Source organism: Cupressus sempervirens, chromosome 5 (assembly GCF_028749045.1).
Source record: "Cupressus sempervirens isolate cs-2001-9-10 chromosome 5, ASM2874904v1, whole genome shotgun sequence".
NCBI lineage: Eukaryota > Viridiplantae > Streptophyta > Pinopsida > Cupressales > Cupressaceae > Cupressus > Cupressus sempervirens.
In genome coordinates, this window is record NC_143122.1 from 993,793,407 (window position 1) to 993,816,142 (window position 22,736).

Consider the following 22,736-nt stretch of genomic DNA (forward strand, 5'->3'; position numbering starts at 1 on the left):
TAGATGAATCTTTATAGATTATCTTTGCACGAGCAATGTGAATCTCCATCGGATTAGGTACTAAGCTACCCGTACAATCCCTCCATATAAAGGAAAAACCACCCAGCTATGAAATGTGGAGAACGGGGAAATGAAAAATCTGATGAAAACTCTTTCCACCTAAGGGACTTAGGCCTAGACTCGAACACACCTAGGAAATTACTAAGACACAAGAAATCACTTTTACTACTCGGGTGCAGGATGAAAAGTAGGGCATTAGTTATGTCAAAATATCATATTGGAAAAATCAAACTCATATTTAAATGTGCTCAATATTAAATATCTTACAACATAATGGCATTTCATATTCGTAAATATCATATTAAAAATAATAGAGAAATAATATATGTTATCATGGAAATTGTTAAAGTCACTAGTGATTGACAGGTGTGGAAAGTACAAGCTTAATGGTTCATGTATTATTGTTATTTTTAGTGGATGTTGTTTCTTGTCTCCCCTTTACAACTCTAAATCATTTGGATTCCTTCATAAACAAGCGAAAGATATCATGAATTCTTCTTAATATATTATTTTCACTATGGCATATGAAAATCTAATTATATTTGTAAACATTGAATGGACTATTTCATTTAAGGAAACAATTGGGTGAGATGAAAAAATATATAAGAATTTTGTTGTAATCTATCATAGAAGGATTTTTTGCTTGACATCTTAAGGGTTTTCCTTGTTGAATAAAAGATTTCAATTTTAACTTATTTTCCTTTTTGAATAGATTCAAGATTAGCTGGGATTATTGATCAATCCTAAGCATATCTAATAAACATTTTGTAGGTCTAGTAGATGAAACTTAATGATTAGGTTTTCAATATATTAAATAACAAACAAGAGTGGATCACACTTGAAATTTTTACAAACTACTTTGTCAAGGCTTATGCAGTTTGCATTTGTTTGAAAATATCTATTTCATAAATGGTTTATTAAGGTTTGGCTAGAGAGTGATTCTCTCGATATCATCATCTTAATGGTAAGTTACCTCTAGTTGGACAATTAAATCTTTGATAATATTCAAATGCTAAATGTTTTTGTTAATCATAAGGTCACTCATATGTACTTAAATTGTAATTATATTCTAAAAAGATTAGCTAATCTAGGGGTTAATTATCAACACATGGTAAGCTAGGGATTCAATTATAAAATCTTAGAAGAGACCATAAAAAAAAAATTTAATTATTATGTGGAATTCTAAACTGAATTCCTTTTCAAAAATGATGTACTCAATCATGCAAAATGGTTTATTACTTTGACCTTCATTTATCATGAAGTGTCTAGTTTTCCCATCTACTTGAGCTTGGTTTTTAGCATTTAGTGCCCTAGTTATCTAGTTTTTTCTTCTATTGGTAACATTAACAATATGAGAGGCAATAGGAATGTAATTGAGCTTATTTTCTACCATAAATGGTAGAACAATCATATGATCTAGTCTAGGATCTCAACCAGTGGTCTTTCAAGCTAGCATTTTGAAGGTGTATGGTTTGGAAAGTGAAATCAATAAGGAATGAATTTCTAAAATCTCTAGTACTCTTGTTGAGGGGAGGATATGGATTTTCTTCTAGCCTGGAAAAATATACGTGTGAGGTTATCGTGTAGTACATATCTATAAATGAAAGATTTTGTAGTCTCTTTAGCTATTATTTTGTTATTCTTAACAACTTTAGCTATGGTGAGTGCATTTCACTTTCCTTCTATTTATTTTTATTATTATGGCACTGCATAAAGTACCATGAAAAAAATCATTCTTCTCCAATCCTTCATGAGGGCCTCATTTTTCTTATTTTGGAATATATCGAGTCCTAGTCTATCCATAAAAACCCTACCCCTAAAACTAGTATTAAATACCATCAAAATTAGTGTATTCGTTATAAGGGTTTTTTTACTAATCTAGATTATTCTCCCTTGAATAATGAATCAATTTTTCATTTGGTAAAATATAAGTACCATTAAATAAAAATCTTGGAGCACAAAAAGAATTGTAGTTTCTAATGATGAAACCTCTAAGTGTACTCCCTATGAAGGTTTTGTACTAAGTTATTTGGATTCTACAAAATGGTAATTTCATTTTTAATGTGTTTTCTAAAGCCATGGGGAAAGCCCCTGTTAAGTCCCAATCAGTGGGGTGGGGGGGAGTGGGGTGAGCGAGGATAAAGTCCTTCAAAATTCAGAAATTTGAAATAAATTCACAAAATGGTGGTATGGGTGGGTGAGACATAGTGATTCAAGTTGATATTTCCTTGGAGGTGGGTAAAGACATCTCGCCTAAGAATGGTTTGTAATAATACGAAAACATAAACAAGAACGTAATAGATATTCAAAATTCTCTATTCCCATGGATTATTTCACAAATAAATGCTATAAAAGATATGATCATTATGTCTTCTTTAATCCAAGGTTTTTATAAGATAATGGTAATACTCATACTTTAGTGAAAAGTGTCAAATAATTGAAGGAGAACAATAAGTTTCATGTTAGTGAATGTCATTGACTTTTCTTGGAAAATATTTCCTACTTATAAGTTTGTAAAAGTTGTTGAAAAAAAAATTATTTAATGTATGGAATCTAGAATAATCATTATATTGTCAACGAGGTCAAACCTACTACTTGTTGGTGAGACAATTGCTTCTTTGGCTTGAATGTTATCAATTGTTTGATTGATAAAAAGAATTTGATGCGGTGGGATAACAAGAGCACCTAGAGAAAAGTCAAGTCATATTGTATTGTTTATTTACTTGAAATTGAAATTGATGGATACACCGGCTAAGTCTAGAAGAACAAAGAAAACAAAATAAGTTTGTTAAACTTGACTAAGTGCTTAGTAGGTGCCAAGCAATGCTAGTGCATACCGAGCAAAAAATCAGTTAGTGTCAAGCAAAGTGAATTTAGTATGCGCCGAGTAAATTCTAGTGTGTGCCAAGTGACAATAAACGCTAGTATGTGTCAAGTGAATTTTAGTGGAGATCGAGCAACCCAATATGTGTCGAGCATTAAAGGCTAGTTGATACCAAGTAATAGCACTTAGAGTTTAATCATTGATTCCTCAAATCTAAGCCAACAAAGTTGATTTCTTGGATTGTGTTAAGCGTGTGGAAGATAAGTTTGATGAGCTAGCGAAACAAAATTCAATATAAACCATTTTAAGGTGAATTTAAAGAGGATTGTAGAAGAAGTCCCTTGAAAGAAAAAATGAAAAAAAAAGGGGCGACTCAATGAATCACCTCACCTTAAGATGGACAATTGTTATTGAGCAAAAAAAGACCTAAATTCTCTTTATAAGGCTTGAAGCAAGAGTTGACATGTGCAAGAACCCAAAGAAGACAGAGTCTACAATATTACTTCATATGGTGGCCAAGTAGGAGAGTCAAGAGGTTTCCACAAAAAATCATTGTGTCAAAAAATGTGTGAATGATTTTGTAGTGTTTAATGTTTACATTTCTGTGATTATGACCTAAGATAGTGACCCACTAAGTTGATGGAATTATTTGATGCATGCAATGATTCACCTCCTGCCCTCTCACTTGTTATAAAGTATTTCAACAAAATGATTTGATGCATGCAATGATTCACCTCCCGCCCTCTCACTTATTATTGTCAATGTTAATTAAATAGCTATAACTAAAACTACTAAGGCTTCAAGAAAATTAATTCTCAAGCTAGAGCTTTAAAGGTAAATCAACCTCTCCTATCAAATAAATCAAAGAGTCTACAAGTTTCCACGTAAAATCGTTGCGTCAAAAAATGTGAATGATTTTGTAGTGTTTAATGTTTACATATTTGTGATTCTGACCTAAAAATGATCAAGTTGATGGAATTATTTGATGCATGCAATGATTTACACCCCCCCCCCCCCCCCCCCCCCTCTCACTTATTCTAAATTACTTCAACAATTGTCGATGTTTATTAAATAGCTATAAATAAAACTAAAAAGGCTTCAAGAAAATTAATTCTCAAGCTAGAGCTTTAAAAGGTAAATCAACCCCTCCTATCAAATAGGTCAAACAAGTCTCCGTCGATGAAACAAGTTTGACCAATAAGGATAAGGATATGGTATCTCTACCCGAGCTTATAACTAGACTTCATAGAAAGGATAATCGGAATATCCCTATTCAAAACATTGTAAGGCCCATAGAATAAATGAAATGAAACGAAAAGCGTTTTAAAAAAATTAGGCTTTGGGGATTTTCTCCCCATAGTTTACTAGTTCTGGCTAGCGGACATCTAGCAGATGGATAAGCTTTTGTTTTCTTCTTTCGTTGACTTTTGGTCCTTGCGAAACTAGTTTTCCTTTAGTTAAAAACACACGTAGATCTTTTTCAAAAAAGAATTTGAGATAAAGATCATATCTTCCGAACCCCCCACAATTTCAGAAGCGTTATAGGGGCAAATTAATTTTAAAAGCCATCGAAACAATGGAGTCCAGGAGATATACGAAGTCCGCAGAAGACGAGCTGGAATATCTAGGTGGATCACAAGACATGAATTGGCATATTAAGTCGATAATATTTGTAAGGGCTCGAAAATAAAATTAGCGTTAGGCACAAAAATACAATGGAGAATCTGCGAGAGTAAAAGGAGAAATGACTTTGATCAAAAGAAAAAACAATATACACGAGCCAGCCATACAGTCCATGCACAAACGTCATTGCTTATAACGAAGACAATTTATGTATGTCTTAAGGCTAATCTTTCAAAAACCATTAAAACAAGCTACCTGAATTATCCATGTAGACCCAATTACTCGTGTTTTGAAAATGGTTTCTTCGAACAGCAGGAAAAAATTTGAACACTAAAAAAAAAACATTTTCCAAATAATGCCACAAGCACTATTAACTTGATAATTAACAAACTATCAAAATATGATGGTCGAACAGCAGGAAAAAATTTGAACACGAAAAAAAAAACATTTTCCAAATATTGCCACAAGCACTATTAACTTGATAATTAACAAAGTATCAAAATATATGACCATCACATTATGCACGTTCGGTTCTATTCGATTCCCAGATAGATTTAAATAATTAAAAAAACTTCAAATTTTAAATTTCAAGTAATTGTCTAGACGCTTATGGTATTTATAGCTCTAATGCACAAGGCAATTAGACTGAAAAGTGACATCAGTTCTCAAATGAATAACTAATTGCAGTTCCAATGCTCCTAAATTTATGGTTTCTGAAATATTCTGAAATTCAAGATTCAGATCCAATGCTATTAGATACTCGGTGATAACCAGCCACGGCCATTAGAATTGGGCTGCAGCAAAAGAAATTTCGAAAATTATTATTAGAAACTATTTGGAACCGTAATAGAAAAAGTAACACCTTTTACCATTAAATTAAAATAAACCTATTGCCCCCATTTATTACCTGATACAGGTCCTCTGCGGCATTCATTCAGCATGTCTACATAGAACTGGCATTTTGAAATGTCACTCCCATAATTATTCAGGCACTGCACAAGCAATTGCAACAATAAATAGCAACCATTAAAATTATATTATGGTTCTTGGAAACATCGAATGTCTTGAAATGGAATGGCATACATCTTGGAACGCCTTGGCTTGATTTCCACAGGAATCTGGTCCACTCATGTTTGCAACAGCGGGCGCACCAGCTGCTGCAGATGCTCCCTCAGCAGGCACATACTCATGTTGAACTGTACGTGGACCCATGATTCCATCAACGGCTCTATGTGCTATAGAACTTCCGGTTCCAAAGGCCAACCCTATCAACCACATTGAATTCGCTTAGTAGGTAAACTTTAAAAAGGGTGATGCCCTCAATATTTCCAACTAATCTCATCTACCCATACAGTCTCTAGTTCAACAAGTCAGAATTTAAATGTTACCTTGTGCTATGGTAGAACCAATGCCACTGAGCATCCCACCACCACTAGACTGTACTGGAGCCGGGGATGGCGCATGAGAAACAGGAGCTGTAACACAAAAACCAGTAGACAAGAATTAATTTACATCATCAGGCAATTTTACCCAATACTCTAATACCATGGGGGAGATAAGAGCAGAACAAGCATATCATATCTTTAATCAACAAAAACAATTTAGATCACATGATTGACCAAAACTTTTGATGACTTTATTCTTGAACTGTTTAACAGATATAATATTAATATTAATATGCATCATCGCTGCAATTTACGCTTAATGCAGCTAGTAATAGAAATTTAGTCATACATTCATAATCTGTCTGCATTAAATCTCAACATCCAATGAAATCTCACTCCAATGTGAGTAATGTCAGAGAAGAAACTAGAAGCAACAGTATCGCCTTACATAGTTCCACAGCAACTTAAGCCAAAGAATGAGAAAGAATCTTTGCATTCTAACCAGCAGCATTATTATGGTAATTTTCTGAAGGTCATCTCACAGCCTCCTAAATCCACCAGTCACAGATTTGCCGATTGCTAAATACTGCGAGACACCTAAATAGAAGCATCCTTGGTTGTTTGCTGTAAATGCTAGCACCTTTTGCCAGTCGATTTCAAAGAGAACCTTCCTTGGAGGAGCTTTATTCACCAAAATTTATGTTCATTGTTTAGCAAACCAATGACAGTTATAAATGCTTGAACTTCGATCAATGTCTTTTAGTTTTATACCACTATAGATACAATTGTTAGATTATGTTTCCTTGGGATAGGAAGTGATCATGCCTACGGCTATTTACAACTATCAAAATTAAATTCTTGATAGTGACACACTTAAAAAGAGAAAGAACGAGACCAGATTTTATACAGACAACGGAGGATTCCATTACTGAAGAGTTCAGTTTATTCATCCATAATTCAAGAGGTCACTTTCTTTATCCATGCACCCTTTACCTAAGGCTACAATTGTTCAAATGTTGAAACATGGTACATAACGTGCAGAAACCCTTGGGAGGTCAAGAATCTCTGGAATGAATATTATCTTTATACATATCAATAACAGCAAAGGAGAAAACAAAGAGGCAAATGCAGCAGTGCACAAGAGACTACAAAATAAAATACCAGATTCTTTGAGGTTTTTAAATAGGAATACACAAAATTCATTTAATTGAAAATGCTACAACAGACAGATTATATACCTGGTTGTGGAGGGCTACGAACTGGTGTTCGAGCTGGACGAGCACCCCCTGCCCTTCCTGTAAAACAAAATTCATGAATAAATTACTCCCCCATAAAATACTTTTTTTACACAATCGCTCAAAAAATTTTATACACACACAATTTGAAAACAGCAATTTCCAATTCATTCATAATATACTTTCAAAAAATTCTGACACAAAAGCACTGTTAAATAAAAGTGTAGAGGAACAGTTGAATAAGTTCCGAATCTTATGGGTCCCACACGTGAAAACATCTTGAATACTACAAAGTCCGTACATGTTTGACAAAAATCTTTATCACCATTTCCTATGTCAATTCTAAAACTGTGTATATACTTCAAGCTGGGATACCAGATTTGTGGCCTGCAACACAGATCTAGGTCCAGGTTCTCACAGGTCTGGACTCACATCCGGGTTCACAGGTCAGGGCAGTCCTTATTTTTAACTGTAGGTCTGCCAGGGTCCATGTCAGTGCAGACTTGGGCAGACCCATAGTCCAAAATAAGTACCCTGCCCAGACTGGCAGCGAACCTCGGATGACCCATGGCGAACCCTAGAGGACCCACGGCAAAACCAGGGGGACCCAGGGGGACCCACAGGTCTCTCTCTTTTTTGTGTAATCACCATTTCCTAGGTCAATCCTAAAAACTTGTTTATATACTTCAAGCTGGGTTACCGGCTTTGGACCCTGTCCCCCAGATCTGGGTTCCAGTTTGCACAGGCCCGGATTCACACCTGAGTTCACTGCAGGTGTATATACTTCAAGCTGGATTACCAGGTTCAGACCCTGCCACCCAGATCCGGGTTCTCACCCAGGTTTGCCACAGGTCCTTTTTTTGGACTGGTGAGTCTGCCCGGGTCTGCGACAGTGCAGACCCAGGCAAACCTAGGCAAACCTACAGTTGAAAATAAGTACACTGCCCAGACCCACAGCGAACCCAGGAAAACCCGGCTTTCTCTTCTTTATATATATAGATATAGTCCCCCAGAAGAACCCGTGGGTTTCTCTTATTTTTTGTATATATATATATACACACTCCCGAACCCACCCAAAAACCCAAATGGGAAAAAAAAAAATTCCCAAACCCAAACCGGTAACTTTAGACTTCAAGCATTATACTTGCCTGCAAATGATATGGTCAAATAAAATAACCTCATGCTTGCACCTAATATGTTGTAATAAATATTAAAAATTGATCACAAAAACTATGTCAAGCAGGCTTAATAGACCACAAGGAAGAAAAAGCCAATTCATTCTCAGGTGTTTTACTGTTTAAAGACGATCATTTTTACTTGAATTTGATAGAGTGAAAGCTCCCAACAACTCATAAAGAGTAAGTAGTCTGCAAGATTAATAGGCTCTCTGTGAGTATTATCGTTATTATAACACAAATTTTTATAACCAAATAATTTCTCATTAATAGCCTCTCTGTGAGTGTATGGTTATTACAACTACTTTTTAGTAAGCAAATTCTTACAATTTACAAACCTAAAAAACTTCAATCATGTATCCCATCTCTGTGTTGTGTTTGATAGCCATGTCTTGTGAATATACATATAACAATCAAACCAGAAATTTACCTATATATAATGTTCAGCTTTCATCATGATGTAGATGAATAATAAGTTCTTGTAAACAGTCAGCTACAATCTAGGAACTCTTGTGAGGTCTCGCCCCAACCCTTAGTAGCCTTAGATGTTACTTTATCATTTTGATACTCACGACTCGAGATGTCGAGACATTATCTGATGCTTAGAACATATTATATTATCTCATGCTGTGTGATGTTACTTTCAAATATTTGATGTTTGTCATTTAATGTTTTATGTATATGTATGTTGATGAAATCAGTACATGTAGGATTGCTACTTTGATTTAAGAGATTTTAATGGTTAAGAAATGAGAGAAACCTTGATTGATGTATGTTTCAATTCATGTGAATTTCTGATACGTATACATATATGTACATGTGATTTTACGGGACTACTGATGTGTGCAATGAGCGTGCAGATATTTTAGCCAAGGAAACCGACGAAAGAACAAAACTGATCCCTATGTGCTAATTTTGGAAACCTTCTTGTTCGTAATTCAAATATTGTATTGTGAGATGTATGTATCCTTTTGTGTTCAGTGAATGTTAATGTTCGTAACTGTGTTCTTTTAGTGTCGCTGTGTAACTTTTGGACCTAAGTCGGATTAAGTCAGTGTCAGTTTGCTAATTGAATTCTTAATCGAGTTTAGTCACCCTTAATCCGGATTAGTGCTTAATTTGCTTTTTAGAGTTGTTAGTTGGTCCTCATTATTTCCTAACTTTTGTTTGGCTCTAAACCTATTCCTAAGGCTTTAAAACATGGAATATTTATACCCAAGGGGTATGGGTATGTGTTGGGGGTCTTTTTCAACCCCTAAGCCCCTTTTGTTGACTTTTGAGATCACTCAAAAAGTCTCATTTTACCTTTGTGCGAAAATTGCAAGTGGCTACCATGAGTTGTCTTACCTCACCTCCACTTAGTGGTTAACCATAGTATGGGTTGAGTTAGGAGCTTCTAGATTTGTAGGTGGGTGGGAGAAGTTATTGATCCCTTTGGTGGTTGAGTGAGAAGAACCTCCTTATAGCAATATCGTGAGAATGCTCGAAATAACAGAATACAAAGTGATAGCAGAACTCAGAATAAATCTACTGATCGCAGGCCACTTCGAGGGGGTAACCTCCTTTGAGCAAGCTCAATACAATAAATTCGTCCGTGCCCATCAAGGGCCTCAACCTATTCTTATATACTGGGTACGATCTAGAAAAGTAATACTACCTATGCATGTGGGATAATAAAATAAACTCACGGGACGACTTACAAAGCATATGCGTCCAACAACTCTACTCTAACAAAATAAACAGAAGGAACACACAGGTTCCTAACATCCCCTCTCCCTTAGAAAAAAGCTTTGTCCTCAAAGCTTAAGGTGTGAAAATTGTTGTTGAATCTGAAGAAGGGGTTCCCAGGTAGCATCCTCTGGTTGCATGCCATGCCACTGAATCAAGACCTCAGAGATGGAGCGAGAGCGAAGCTGGCGAGTGCGCTGGTCAATGATTGCCACCGGCTCCAGGATAATGGATCCTTCCGTATCCATTTCAGGGAGAGTAGTTTGTGCTCTGACAGTGGTACCCAGAACTTTCTTTAGACAAGAAACATGAAAAACTGGATGAATGCGGGAAGAAGGAGGAAGTTCCAGTTTATAAGCAACTGAACCAATCTTCTGCAGAACCTGATAAGGCCCATAAAATTTTGGGGCCAGCTTATGACGCCCTTTCAGCTTTAGGGAGGATTGTTTGTATGGCTGTAGACGAAGAAAAACCATATCCCCAACTTGAAATGAGCGCTCAGAACGGTGTTGATCTGCTTGCTGTTTCATCCGATTATGGGCCATGTGAAGATTATCCTGTAAGGTACGAAGAATCTGATCCCTGCTGCGGAGAACTATGTCAACTGCCTGGACTGGTGAGCTGTTGGGAGTGTAGGGAAGGAGCACTGGAGGTGCCTGACCATAGACTGCTTCATATGGAGTCATTTTAGAGGCAGTGTGGTAAGAGGTATTGTACCACCATTCAGCTAAAGGGAGCCACTTGGCCCACTGATGTTGCTGTTCGGAAGTGAAGCAACGAAGATAAGTTTCCAAGCATTTATTGACAATTTCCGTTTGACCATCAGTTTGTGGGTGATAGCCCGAACTCATCTTCAGTTTGGTGCCAGTTTTCTGAAACAGTTCAGTCCAAAAATGACTGGTAAAAGTTGCATCACGATCAGAGACAATGGAAGAAGGGAGTCCATGAAGACGAAATATCTGGTCCATGAAGATTTGTGCAACAGAGGAGGCAGTATAGGGGTGGCTGAGGGCACAAAAGTGACTATATTTCGAGAGACGATCAACCACAACCAAGATCACTGTCTTGCCACCGGATTTAAGAAGCCCTTCAATGAAATCCATAGAAATATCAGTCCAAATCCGTGTAGGGATGGGCAATGGTTCGAGCAAGCCAGGAAGGAGGGTCGTTTCACCCTTGTGGCGTTGGCAAGTATCACATTCAGCCACCATCTGTTGAATTGTCTGTTTCATTCCTTTCCAAAAGAAGTTTCTCCTTGCTCGCTCATAAGTTTTGAGGAAGCCTGAGTGCCCTGCTGAAGGAGAAGCATGGAGTTCATAAAAAATAGCCTGATGTAGAGCTGGGTTCTGAGGAAGCACTAGCCGACCCTTGTATCGAAGAGAAGCACCATCCCAAGAGTAATGTGGTATAGCAGAAGGATTATTGGCTAGCTGGTGAATGATTTGAGATAAAGAAGAGTCACTGTCATAGCCCTGCTGAACAGACGCTAACCAATTGGGAATGGGCTTAGAAATAGCGGAAAGGGAAGCTTGATTATCAAATGTGCGAGAAAGAGCATCTGCCACAATATTCTCCTTACCCTTCTTGTAGGTGATCTCATAATCATACCCCATGAGTTTGCTGACCCATTTCTGTTGTGTAAGAGAGGATACCCGTTGTTCCAGGAAGTATTTCAGACTTTGGTGATCGGTTCTGATGCAAAAATGACTCCCTAAGAGGTATGGCCGCCACTTCTGTACAGCATGCAAAATAGCCATCATTTCTTTTTCATAAGTAGAGAGGGCTAGATTCTTACCAGAGAGGGCTTTGCTAGTGAACGCAATAGGATGGTCATCTTGCAGGAGAACAGCACCCAATCCATTGCCGCAAGCATCACTCTCAATAGTGAAGGGTTTGGAAAAATCTGGCATCGCGAGAACAGGTGTACTGCACATAGCCTGTTTCAGTTGTTCAAATGCAGTCTCAGCAACAGGGGTCCAGGAGAAGGCATCCTTTTTTAACAGAGCTGTCAATGGTGCTGCAATTTTCCCGTAATCTTTGACAAACTTGCGGTAGTAGCCAGTCAACCCCAAAAAACCCCAAAGGCTCTTGAGAGTTTTAGGATGCGGCCAAGTTTTCATGGCATCTATTTTTGTAGGATCCACCCGCACTCCATGGTGTGCAACAATATGCCCGAGATACTCCACTTCCTCCTGGCCAAACACACATTTAGATAGTTTTGCACAGAGTTGATGATCCGAGAGAAGTTGCAAGACAAGCTCCAGATGATGGAGATGCTCAGCCCAAGTTGTGCTATATATGAGGATATCATCAAAGAAGACCAGAATGAATTTTCGGAGGTATGGTCGAAATATGTTATTCATCACTGCCTGAAATGTTGAAGGAGCATTCGTGAGGCCAAAGGGCATGACTAAAAATTCATAGTGACCATCATGTGTGCGGAAGGCAGTTTTAGGTATATCCTCCTCATTAACCCGAATTTGATGATACCCAGAACGAAGATCTAACTTGGAGAAAAAATGAGCCCCATGAAGTTCATCAAGAAGTTCATCAACAACTGGAATGGGAAACTTGTCCTTTATAGTGAGATGATTAAGTGCTCGGAAATCAATGCAGAGTCGCCATGACCCATCTTTTTTGCGAACAAGCAGAACTGGAGAAGAAAAGGAACTGGTACTAGGGCGAATAATACCTTGCTTCAGTAAGTCACGGACAAGTATCTCGATTTCGGTCTTCTGATGAAATGGGTAGCGGTAGGGCCTGATGTTGGGCGGAACACTGCCAGGAAGGAGCTGAATACGGTGGTCCTCTAGACGAGAAGGAGGTAATCCCACAGGTTCAGCAAATATACCAGAATACTTGTCCAAAATGTGTTGGAGATCGGCAGGAGTGCTAGAGACTGCTGATGGCTGCATCTGAATGGAATGGAGCTGAGCGATGACACCATGTGAATTCTTCTTAAGAAGTTTTTCCATACGGTGTGAACTGATGATGCTGAGAGACCCTGGTTGTAAGCCTTTCAAAGTGTGTTGGTGCCCCTCGGCTGAAAACTGCATCCAAAGTTCAGCAAAATCCCAGAGAATGGGGCCAAGAGTGCGTAACCATTGGGCACCCAAAACCACATCACAGCCACCTAAGGGTAAGGCAAACATGTCAGAGTGCATGTGATAATCGCCAATAGAGAGACGCACATTGCGACATTTCCCTTTACAAGGTAAAGTGCCCCCATTGGCAATCATGACTTCAAAGCTAGAGCAGGGATGGATAAAGCAATCAGCCTGTTTGGCTAGTCGTGGATCAATGAAGTTATGAGTGCTACCAGAATCAATGAGTATAGTAAGAGGGATCTTCTTGAAGAAACCCTGGACCCGCATGGTTTGTGGAGTAGTGACTCCTGCCAAAGCATGGACAGATATCTCTGGTGGAGCTTCTGGTGAAGGAGGTTCAGGCTGGTGAGGCTCAACCTCATCATCCACTGTTTCCTGAGCATCTACATATTCTTCCAGTTCCGGTGGAGAATCCACATCCAAGAGATAGAGCTTTTGCTGAACACATCTATGGCCCCGAGACCATTTCTCATCACAATTATAACAAAGCCCTTTGTCTCGCCTAACTCGCATCTCTGTTTCAGACAAGTGCTTGATCGGAGTAGTTCTGGGAGCTGGTATGACTGGAGGGTTGTGAGAACCTGTATTTCTGAATGGAACAAAATTAGATCTGGAGCGTTGTAGAGCACTAATCTTGTCTTCCGCTAACTTAGCCAACCCAAGGGCTTCCATCATTGTAGTAGGTCGAAACATTTTGACTTCTGAGCGAAGTGCATCCTTCAGACCACTGACAAAACAACTACGGAAGAATTCATCAGACAAGCCCTCTGTGTGATTAGCTAATTTTTCAAACTCTGTCTGGTATTCTCTTACAGTGCCTGTTTGACGCAGTTTAGTGAGTGCTCCTGTGAAATCATCAAAGGAACTAGGGCCAAAGCGCTCCAAAATGAGGGTGCACAATTCGCTCCACGTTGGGCCTACATTAGCCTTGATGTACCAACGGAACCATTGAAGAGCTTCATGTTCCAAATGAAAAGATGCAAGGGAGACTTTGTGGTTATCCAAAGTATTATGCAAGCTGAAATACTGCTCTGCCCTATAGATCCATCCAGTCGGATCAGAACCATCGAAGCGTGGAAAATCAAGCTTTGGTCCACGGAAATTGCCAGAAGAGGACCCAGTATCTCCTGAATGGTTTCGGCTAATGGCTGACTGCTGAAAGTTAAGACCCAGAATTTTGTCATCCAGATCTTGAAGTCTGGTTTTGAGGGATGCAATTTCCTCTTCCATGATTTTTGCTCCTGTACGCGTAACAACCATAAAACAAGGTTTTTTTTTTTTTTTTTTTTTTTTTTTTTTTTTTTTTTTGAAATGGGTAGAAGATGAGAAACAAAAACTTTTTTAGTTACGGCAAACTTGGATTTGGGTAAAACTCATATAGGAAATGGGTGTTCGACGGGTGGTGGGAGACTATCTAGGGACAAGGGAAAAAGAAAAATGAGGGTTTCAAGGGTAGGGAGGCGAAATGAGGCGAACAGTCCAAGAGGGATAAGGGAGCAAAATGAGGAATTGAATCTTGTGGCTCAGTTTGGTGGCGATGGGATGAGAGGTGAAAAAGATAGGGCAAACCCTAAAATTAGATAAATGAGGGATTTAGGGCTTTGATATGTAAAATTTGGGGTTGGGTCGCCAAGGAAGGAAGTATGCGAAATGATATTGCAGACGTTCTGCGGAAGTATGAGCAGAAACAGAAAGCAAACAAGGAAGCTACGACTAAAAAACAGAAAAAATTTTACTCTTTATTTTTTTTTTTTTTTTTTTTTTTTTTTTTTTTCTGAACAGTCAACTTAGAAAAATTCACTCACAGACAGAACAACTGAAAAGAGTTATTGCAATAACAAGAGATATTAGAAGTGAGAGGAACCTGAAGGCCACGACAGAAAAAAATTTGATGTAATTTCCACCCAGCGAGCCCAAGAGAGTGCTCTGATACCAGATGAGAAGAACCTCCTTATAGCAATATCGTGAGAATGCTCGAAATAACAGAATACAAAGTGATAGCAAAACTCAGAATAAATCTACTGATCGCAGGCCACTTCGAGGGGGTAACCTCCTTTGAGCAAGCTCAATACAATAAATTCGTCCGTGCCCATCAAGGGCCTCAACCTATTCTTATATACTGGGTACGATCTAGAAAAGTAATACTACCTATGCATGTGGGATAATAAAATAAACTCACGGGACGACTTACAAAGCATATGCGTCCAACAACTCTACTCTAACAAAATAAACAGAAGGAACACACAGGTTCCTAACATTGAGTTTGAGGCTTATTTAGAAGCCCTTCTTGGTCTAGGTGAGGTTGTTACCCAATCTCTACATTTAGAGAGAAGTCTTGGAAGATTGAAGCAAAGAAGGGAAAAGCTCTACTCAAACTTGTTCATTTGCCATTACCTCTTTGTGAAGGTAAGAATTCTCATCTCCCTTGTTCAAATTTTCATGTTTGTTTCATGCTTGTGCTACCTTATTGTTGTTTGAATGTTTGTATGATTGTGGGTATGTTGAAAAGATTTGAAAATCATGTTATTTTGGATGATTTCTTTTCATGTTTTTGTTGAATTTTGAGATGCTCTTGCATGGGTGTTTTGGCATTACTCACCCTTAGAGAGGGCAAAAGTGGCCAATTTCGAAAAAGGGCATTTTAGTTGGACTCCAACAATGGAGAGCCTCTTCTCTCGATGAGAAGAGGGAGAGAAGGTAGGGTGTTATGGGCCCCTACCTGTCAGCACAAACCACATATGAGTTTTGGCATGTAAGAATGGAAGAACGGAAGTTCTTGATTTATAGCTCCGATTGGGCACCTAGTTTGGTGTTGTGTCAAACGTCTCCTGTTGGAAAAATCCACCTTTCCCTAGTGTTGATTCATTGTGAATCCTATTGTGAAAACTTTGTATGAATATGCATGTTTGATTTGTTCTTGGTCATGCTTGTTGTCACTTGATCAGAATTATGTTCCCTCCGCAGTTTGTAAAAATGTGTTGCAGAATTTGGTATGAAACCCTTGATGAGGGTCATGTAAAAATTTCAATTAAAATTGATAAAATTTGGAATTGAAATCCTATGTAATTTGTATTTCAAACTTTGTTGTAATGGCAACGACACCGGGTTTTCTTCCTGGTTCTTTCCTGGTTGAGCCTTTGAATCAAGTTTGCCAATAAAATTGGTGATTGAGTATACTTGTTTATCATGTGATTTAATCGTAATTTCCAATTATATGGATGCACATCAAAAATAGGATGAATGATGATGGTTTAATTAAGCAAAATTTTCAAGATTCTTATATGTTCAAAATGGAAATTATGTTAAAAAAAAAAAAAAAAAAAAAGGGGTATGGTTGATATATTTCAATTCAAGTTGTTTAGGAGATCAATTAATCATGTGTTATTGTGATACAATTATTAAATCCATGGTTTAAATCCATTCAAATAATATACCTCTTTAAAAAAAAACTTATACACCTTAAAAAAAAATATTACATTTGCTTTGTAAATCCACACTTAGAAAAATAAGACAAAAGAAAATTGTATCCAAGAGCCAAATAGTCTCTGGATTTTGTATGGGGAAGATAAATATTTTCTGAGTGATCTTTTATTTCAATTTTTAAATAACTAATAATAATAATAATAATAATCAATAAAATAAATATGAATGACTAAAGAAACATAAAACTAATACCTAATATCCTAAATATCTCCCTTTCACCTATAAAACTTTATATGTTAAATGCTTACCATCCCTCCTTGGGCGTCAGATCCTATGATGCTCTTTAAATATTTTTTTTACAAAGTTGATCTCGCTAAAGTCTTGGTCATCACATGGGATGACGTCACCTTTTGTTCCCCCCATTTATGTTGCTGACCATGAGAAGGTTTTAAACTTGTTTGTAAACCCTTGCAAATTGGTCACTTACCTTTTAAAATTTGGCCTGCGCTTGTTTTTAAGTCTGTCTGCGCTTTGTTTGGCGTTGGGCAGAGCGCTGTCCCAAGGACAGCGCTTGGGATGCACATGTCCTATGGGAAGCGCTGTCCAAGGTGTAGGTGGCTTAGGAGGAAGTGTTAGGGGTTAGTGTAGGTGTTAGTAGGGTTTAGGTTAGTATGATGTTAGGCTAGTCTAGTCTAGTTTAGTTAGTTGTTTTTAATTATTTATTTTTTTAGTTGTGATTAATAAAATGATTAAATTAAGTTAAAGTGTTAAGGTAGTTAGTTTAGATTAAGTTAATTTTAGTTTAGTAGATAAGTTTTAAGTTGTTAGTATATAATGTTTAGTTAGTTTTTTTGATGGTTGAATTTAGTGTAAGTTAGTTAGTTTTTTTTTTATAATTTAAAATATTTTGTCAATTATTATAGTTTTATTTTAATTATAGTAGTGCAATGTTATATTAAATTATAAGTTCCTTTCTATTTCTTATGTTCTCTGAAATATTTAGATTAGTTTAGGATAGTTAAGTTAATTTAGTTAGTGTTCTATATGTATATTTAAATGTAACTTTGTTTAGTTTTGTAAACGTTTTCTTTTAAATTAAAGTTAGTTTAGTTTAAATCTTAGATTAGTTTAAAAATGTGTGTGGTTTACACTAAGTAGTAGATTTAAACAGTATATTTAAAGTTTTATGTATGCTCAATATTAGTTAGTAGTTACCATAAATTTACAATGCTTAGTTGATTTAATCGATAGAAAATTAATTAGTTTAAAAGTTATGTAAGCTACTTAATTTAGTTTTTAGTTAATAAATATTAAATAGTTTTGATCAGATTTGAAACGTAGTTAGTGATATTCTTTTGCAAATCAATGCATGATACACATTTATATAATGGTTAGTAAAACTTTGGTTAAATGTAAATTTAGTTTAGCTATTATGAAAGTTAATCATTATGTTTATGTACATAGCAAGTTATGTTAGACTACTGAGATAAGGTAATTTGTTCTATGTTCTACGTAGTTACCTTTAAGACATATATATATTGTTGTTCAAATTATTTTAATCTATCATTGTAAAGTTAAAATGTAACTATTGTTGATATCATCTTAATAACGAAAGTAATAATGTGATTAATTGTGTGTTTTTGCCCTCAGTTTGGGCATGACAACTCTAAAAAATCAAACAGTGTAACATGGGTTGAGTGTGAGGGTAAATTATAGAGGGAGGGAGGGAGGCAGGTATCGAATAGACAATGAATCAAAAAGTAAATACCTTAGTGCATTTTATAGCAAGTTTTATTTGACTGTTTATTAGAAGATGCAGCTATTCTCCTTACTATAAAAGGAATAACAGTCCTCGGAATTAATTTTGTCAAATACTTCTATTTAATTGTTCTTTTGCTGTAGCAATAAATGATTGTTCTTATGATTACTATACAAAATTAAAATAATTTGCTAGGCTCACAACAATACAGTTTGTAGTCATATTTGCTAACATATATAAAAACAGTCCACCTTCTCCATATGACAAGAATGTGGGATAAATCAAAAGGATAAAACAAAGTCACTTCTGATGGGACTTCTAAAGACAACCCAGGGCCTTCAGGTGCAAGCTTTGTAATTTGTGATTGGAACTGTTAATCTATTGGCACTCTTAGAAGCTCAATGATGGCACAAACAATAATGCATACGCAAGGCAGCTTTGCCACCCATAAATTTAACAATCTGATAATTTGTATTAGGGGAGAGATCTACAGATCACAGTAGATGCAAACTAATAGCAGGTAGGCTCAAGCATGGCAAATGGAAAAAATTATCGAAGTGATTGAATTTTAATTGTCAAGTTCTAATGATTTTTTAAATTTCGCCACATATAAAGCACATAATAGACTGGCCGACACTTTTTCCAAGTGGCTATAAAGATTATGAACAGCAAATAATCATAACATTTTTGAAGAATTACAAGGCATTTTGTTGGAAGATAGGAGGTACATTCGGTGGTATTGAGATTGAGATTGCAATAAACTCTCATTAAGAATGATTAAGATCCCCAAAATGGAGCAGCTTGCAAATTAAATGAGTTGTGCTGGAGTGTCCTCAAGTTGAGTCAATAACCTACACTGGCCATTTGGTTGAGACAAGAGTTTGAGGAGCAGAAGCTATAACAGTTTGGGAAGTAGATGGAAAAGAACAGAGCCATGGAAGCTTGGAGGCAAACATTCAGCCTCCAAACCAAGCAGCATCAACTAGCATCATGGGGTAGAAATACAGAGGTAAGTTTAAAGAAGATCATCATCATTGATGTGTCATCAATGTTTCTAGAGATTGATCGAGGTGGTTTTGGGTGAAGAGTATTTGCAGGCAGAATTCATATACGGAACATACACACATTGCCTCAATGTTGCTCGCATGGTATCCAGAGCTTGATGAGAACGATGGCATGCACTGGATAATGAGTGCGTCATGGGAGAGCAGTATTATGGAATGAATGTGTTCCATACTATTGTCAATGCTGGGAAAGGCTTCAAAGCCAGGTGCAGCACTCTGCCCAAACAAACCACATATATCTTGCAGGCAAATTCAAATTAATACTTTTTACCTTACTCTCAAACTTCATCTTTCTAGCATTATTTTCTACTTCTCCTTACCATCACCACATAATTTGTTGAACTAGTCTGCAACCCATTTCATTTTTCTACATCACTCTGAAATGGACTACTAGGATGATCCAAAATGTTGATGCAAAATACTTATGCAGTTCATTTAAGTTTTACTGCTGTCAACTGTAGAAAACAGTCACATTTACAAAAGGTGATGATCCAAAATGTTGATGCAAAATTCTTATGCAGTTCATTTCTAGTTTTACTGCTGTCAACTGTAGAAAACAGTCACATCTACAAAAAGTAAACATTTTATCTATAGACCATTACTGACGGAGAGAATTCATCTAACCAGAAGATTACAGAATATTTAAGTGAAATTCACCTCCAGCAATTAAAATAATTATAGAAGTTCAATATTAAAAACAATGGAACCACATATATTCTATGTCCTAAGGAAGAGGTGTACATGTATTCTCTGTCCTAAGGAAGAGGTGCATGCACTCCAACATTGAGGACTCTTACTAAAGGCTGTCACCCTATCTAAGCCCTTGTGTATGTCAGTATCAGATATTTGACCTAGCTTAGCCAAGGATGGCCACCCATTCTAATTTCTAGCAATCAAGAATATGCAACGTTGAAGCGGTTCAATTCCAAGAACAGATGTAAAACACACAAAGATTATTTCTTAAAGAACAATCAGGACACCTCAGAAGGAATAATCTTCCAGTAGGCTGATTACAAATAAAACAGTTAAGGTGAATCCAAAGAACATGACCACAAAGAATGGATTCCTGGGTAACATACTCGGGGCCCTATTTTTGACACAAATTCCATAAAACTATAATTGCAAACAGAGAATAATGCAGATTCTTCATCTAAGAAGTACAGCAGCCTTCACTTGAAAGAGAAGGGCTGCAAGTCTTGTGGAAATTGGCTGCTAGTTTCAAATTCCTTATAGCGGGATCCCAGGCGGGTACTTGCTGGTAAGTCTCCCAGCAATCTTAATTTTTCGAATTTCAGAATTTCTTCTCATTGCTTCGTTTGTTCATAAATTAGACGGAAAAATACCAATGAAAAACCTGGGGATAGAATTTTCGACTTGTGAACATAATTGTACATCTTCAGACAACTAACAAGAAAAAAGTGCATGGCTAGAATTGTGCATCCTAAATAGTCATACCCGTTCTTTAAGGAGGCGATCCATGCACCTGATAAAAGCTGTTAATGAAACATTTACAGGACTAACTTTATCTTAAAAATAGAAGCGATACAGTACAGAACCTAACAATGCTATTATAATTTATCTAATGAGCCTTCGTTAGCAAACTTCCAAAAATCAAACGGAGATGTCGAGGGATGTTCGAATTTAGAAATCAAATATGAAACCACAACAATTGCATGCACCAAGCAAACAACTACCGCTTGACATTAGTGCAAGGGTAAGCTCTCACTCGAATAAAAAAAAATTGTCACGCAAGTATCCCTACCCCTAAATGACTCTGACTTGTCCAGCCAAAATCTCCTATTCCACGAAAGTGGACGATGCATCTGCTAGGAGAAAACTGAAAAATACGCAGAATAGAGAATTCACAAAGTACAATAGAGGGATTGAGTTTCGTGCACTCCTTATATGGATGCTTCTATTGACGGTGAACTATTCGATGAAAAATTAATTAGGCACGCCCCTCCTCAGTGAGGTGGAACTTGATAGTTGTTTAGAAAGGAAAAATATCGCAGTAAGCATTCGTGTAACACCGTAATCTTGATCGTCAGCAGCCATTGATGGGGTTTCGAAATATACCCAGAAAAGGTTACACATAAATGAAAATTCATGACCTCACACGCCTGGTAATTTAGAAACAAATACAATAATGCAGATTGTGCGTCCTCTTGCATGATTCTTTCAATTAAAATGTATAACATTATAAAAATCTAGCCTTTAGCAAGTAACAATAAAAAATTAACCAATTTACTGCAGGGATGTACCACGGAACTCAGAGAAGGCCGCCTATTAGAGCTTTTTATATAAGGAATTTTTAAGAACCAAATCGAGTTTTTGAAAACAACGGTCGAAGACGTTTTCATTAATTAAAGAAGTAGGGGTTATAAAGCATCTGTTAATATGCTTTACTAAGAGAAGAGACGGCTTTCATTAGCATTGCTTAGGGTTTTCATTCGAATTGATTAGGGTTTCCCCACAACCCCTCAACAGGTCAACGAAGCCAGGGTTCGTGACAACGAAACCATCTTCGGCCATGTCGTTTAATATTAGAAGATTTGCAACAATCAGAACCATATTTTCTCAATATAAATGCTACAGCCTAAAACATCCGTTAAAACCGCCCATTTTACTCAGATTCTAATCGAGAAAGATTCAGAACGAACAAAAGTATCATTCAATAAGTTCAGAAATCGCACCTCCACCTCCTCCACTGCGTCTTGGCATGATTACAAGCGTAGTAGAAAGATCTGAAGTTTTCCTTAGCGTCCTCCGCAACTCTATCGATGAAAATATGTGTAAAGAACTAACGATGTCTTGTAAGAGCGATCGATGGGAAGCTATATATAATGTATATTTTCTGTTCCTTTTAGGGTTGCGATTTGTCCACAACCCAGAATATTCGGAAAGTTCTAGATTATTCCTTTTTTCTGATGTTAAAAATAAATCCAAAAAGTTTAAAGGGGGGATTTGACAAGGTCTCATTGGTTTATCATGAAACGGGTCAAGTTTTGTGGAGTCTATTGGGTCCACGTAAAATGGGAGGATGTTCACACGAAGGCACTTAAATTTAAATTTATTCAATTAAATTTATTTATTTATTTTATGAATAATTTTAGAAAATTTTAATGACCAATAATCACATTATTAAATTTTAAGAAAATTGATAAATATAATTGTATTTAAAATTTATTAGATAAATGATTATGACATTTTATATAGTGAACTATATTATTTAGTGTAGAAAGAATAGATGTCATGGGGTCTAGTTTTAATTGGCTAGAGTTTGAATTGGTAAAGTGTGTGGTCACAAGTTTTTATCTCCTTTAGTCCACATGGTAACATAAGCTCTATGGCTT

General features: G+C 36.8%; 1 protein-coding gene across 1 annotated transcript; it reads right to left on the minus strand.

Moving 5' to 3' along the window:
- Nucleotides 1–5,060: 5,060 nt before the first annotated feature.
- LOC149559266 (CHCH domain protein) lies at nt 5,061–22,196 on the minus strand. The gene is made up of 6 exons (XM_089833190.1): nt 22,077–22,196; nt 7,131–7,187; nt 5,896–5,982; nt 5,591–5,772; nt 5,415–5,499; nt 5,061–5,301 (listed from the first exon to the last, which is right to left on the minus strand). The coding sequence occupies exons 1-6, from the start codon at nt 22,102–22,104 to the stop codon at nt 5,291–5,293; spliced, it is 450 nt and encodes a 149-aa protein (XP_089689316.1). The 5' UTR covers nt 22,105–22,196; the 3' UTR covers nt 5,061–5,290.
- Between the last annotated feature and the right edge of the window lie 540 nt (nt 22,197–22,736).

Bases quoted from the DNA above. Each gene is read 5' to 3' on its own strand.
- LOC149559266 (XM_089833190.1), bottom strand. From the start codon at position 22,104: ATGCCAAGACGCAGTGGAGGAGGTGGAG. The intron at 5,983-7,130 runs GTATATAATCTG...TTTGTGTTACAG, and splicing joins TCGTAGCCCTCCACAACCAG to CTCCTGTTTCTCATGCGCCA. The intron at 5,500-5,590 runs GTATGCCATTCC...TTGCTTGTGCAG, and splicing joins AAGCCAAGGCGTTCCAAGAT to TGCCTGAATAATTATGGGAG.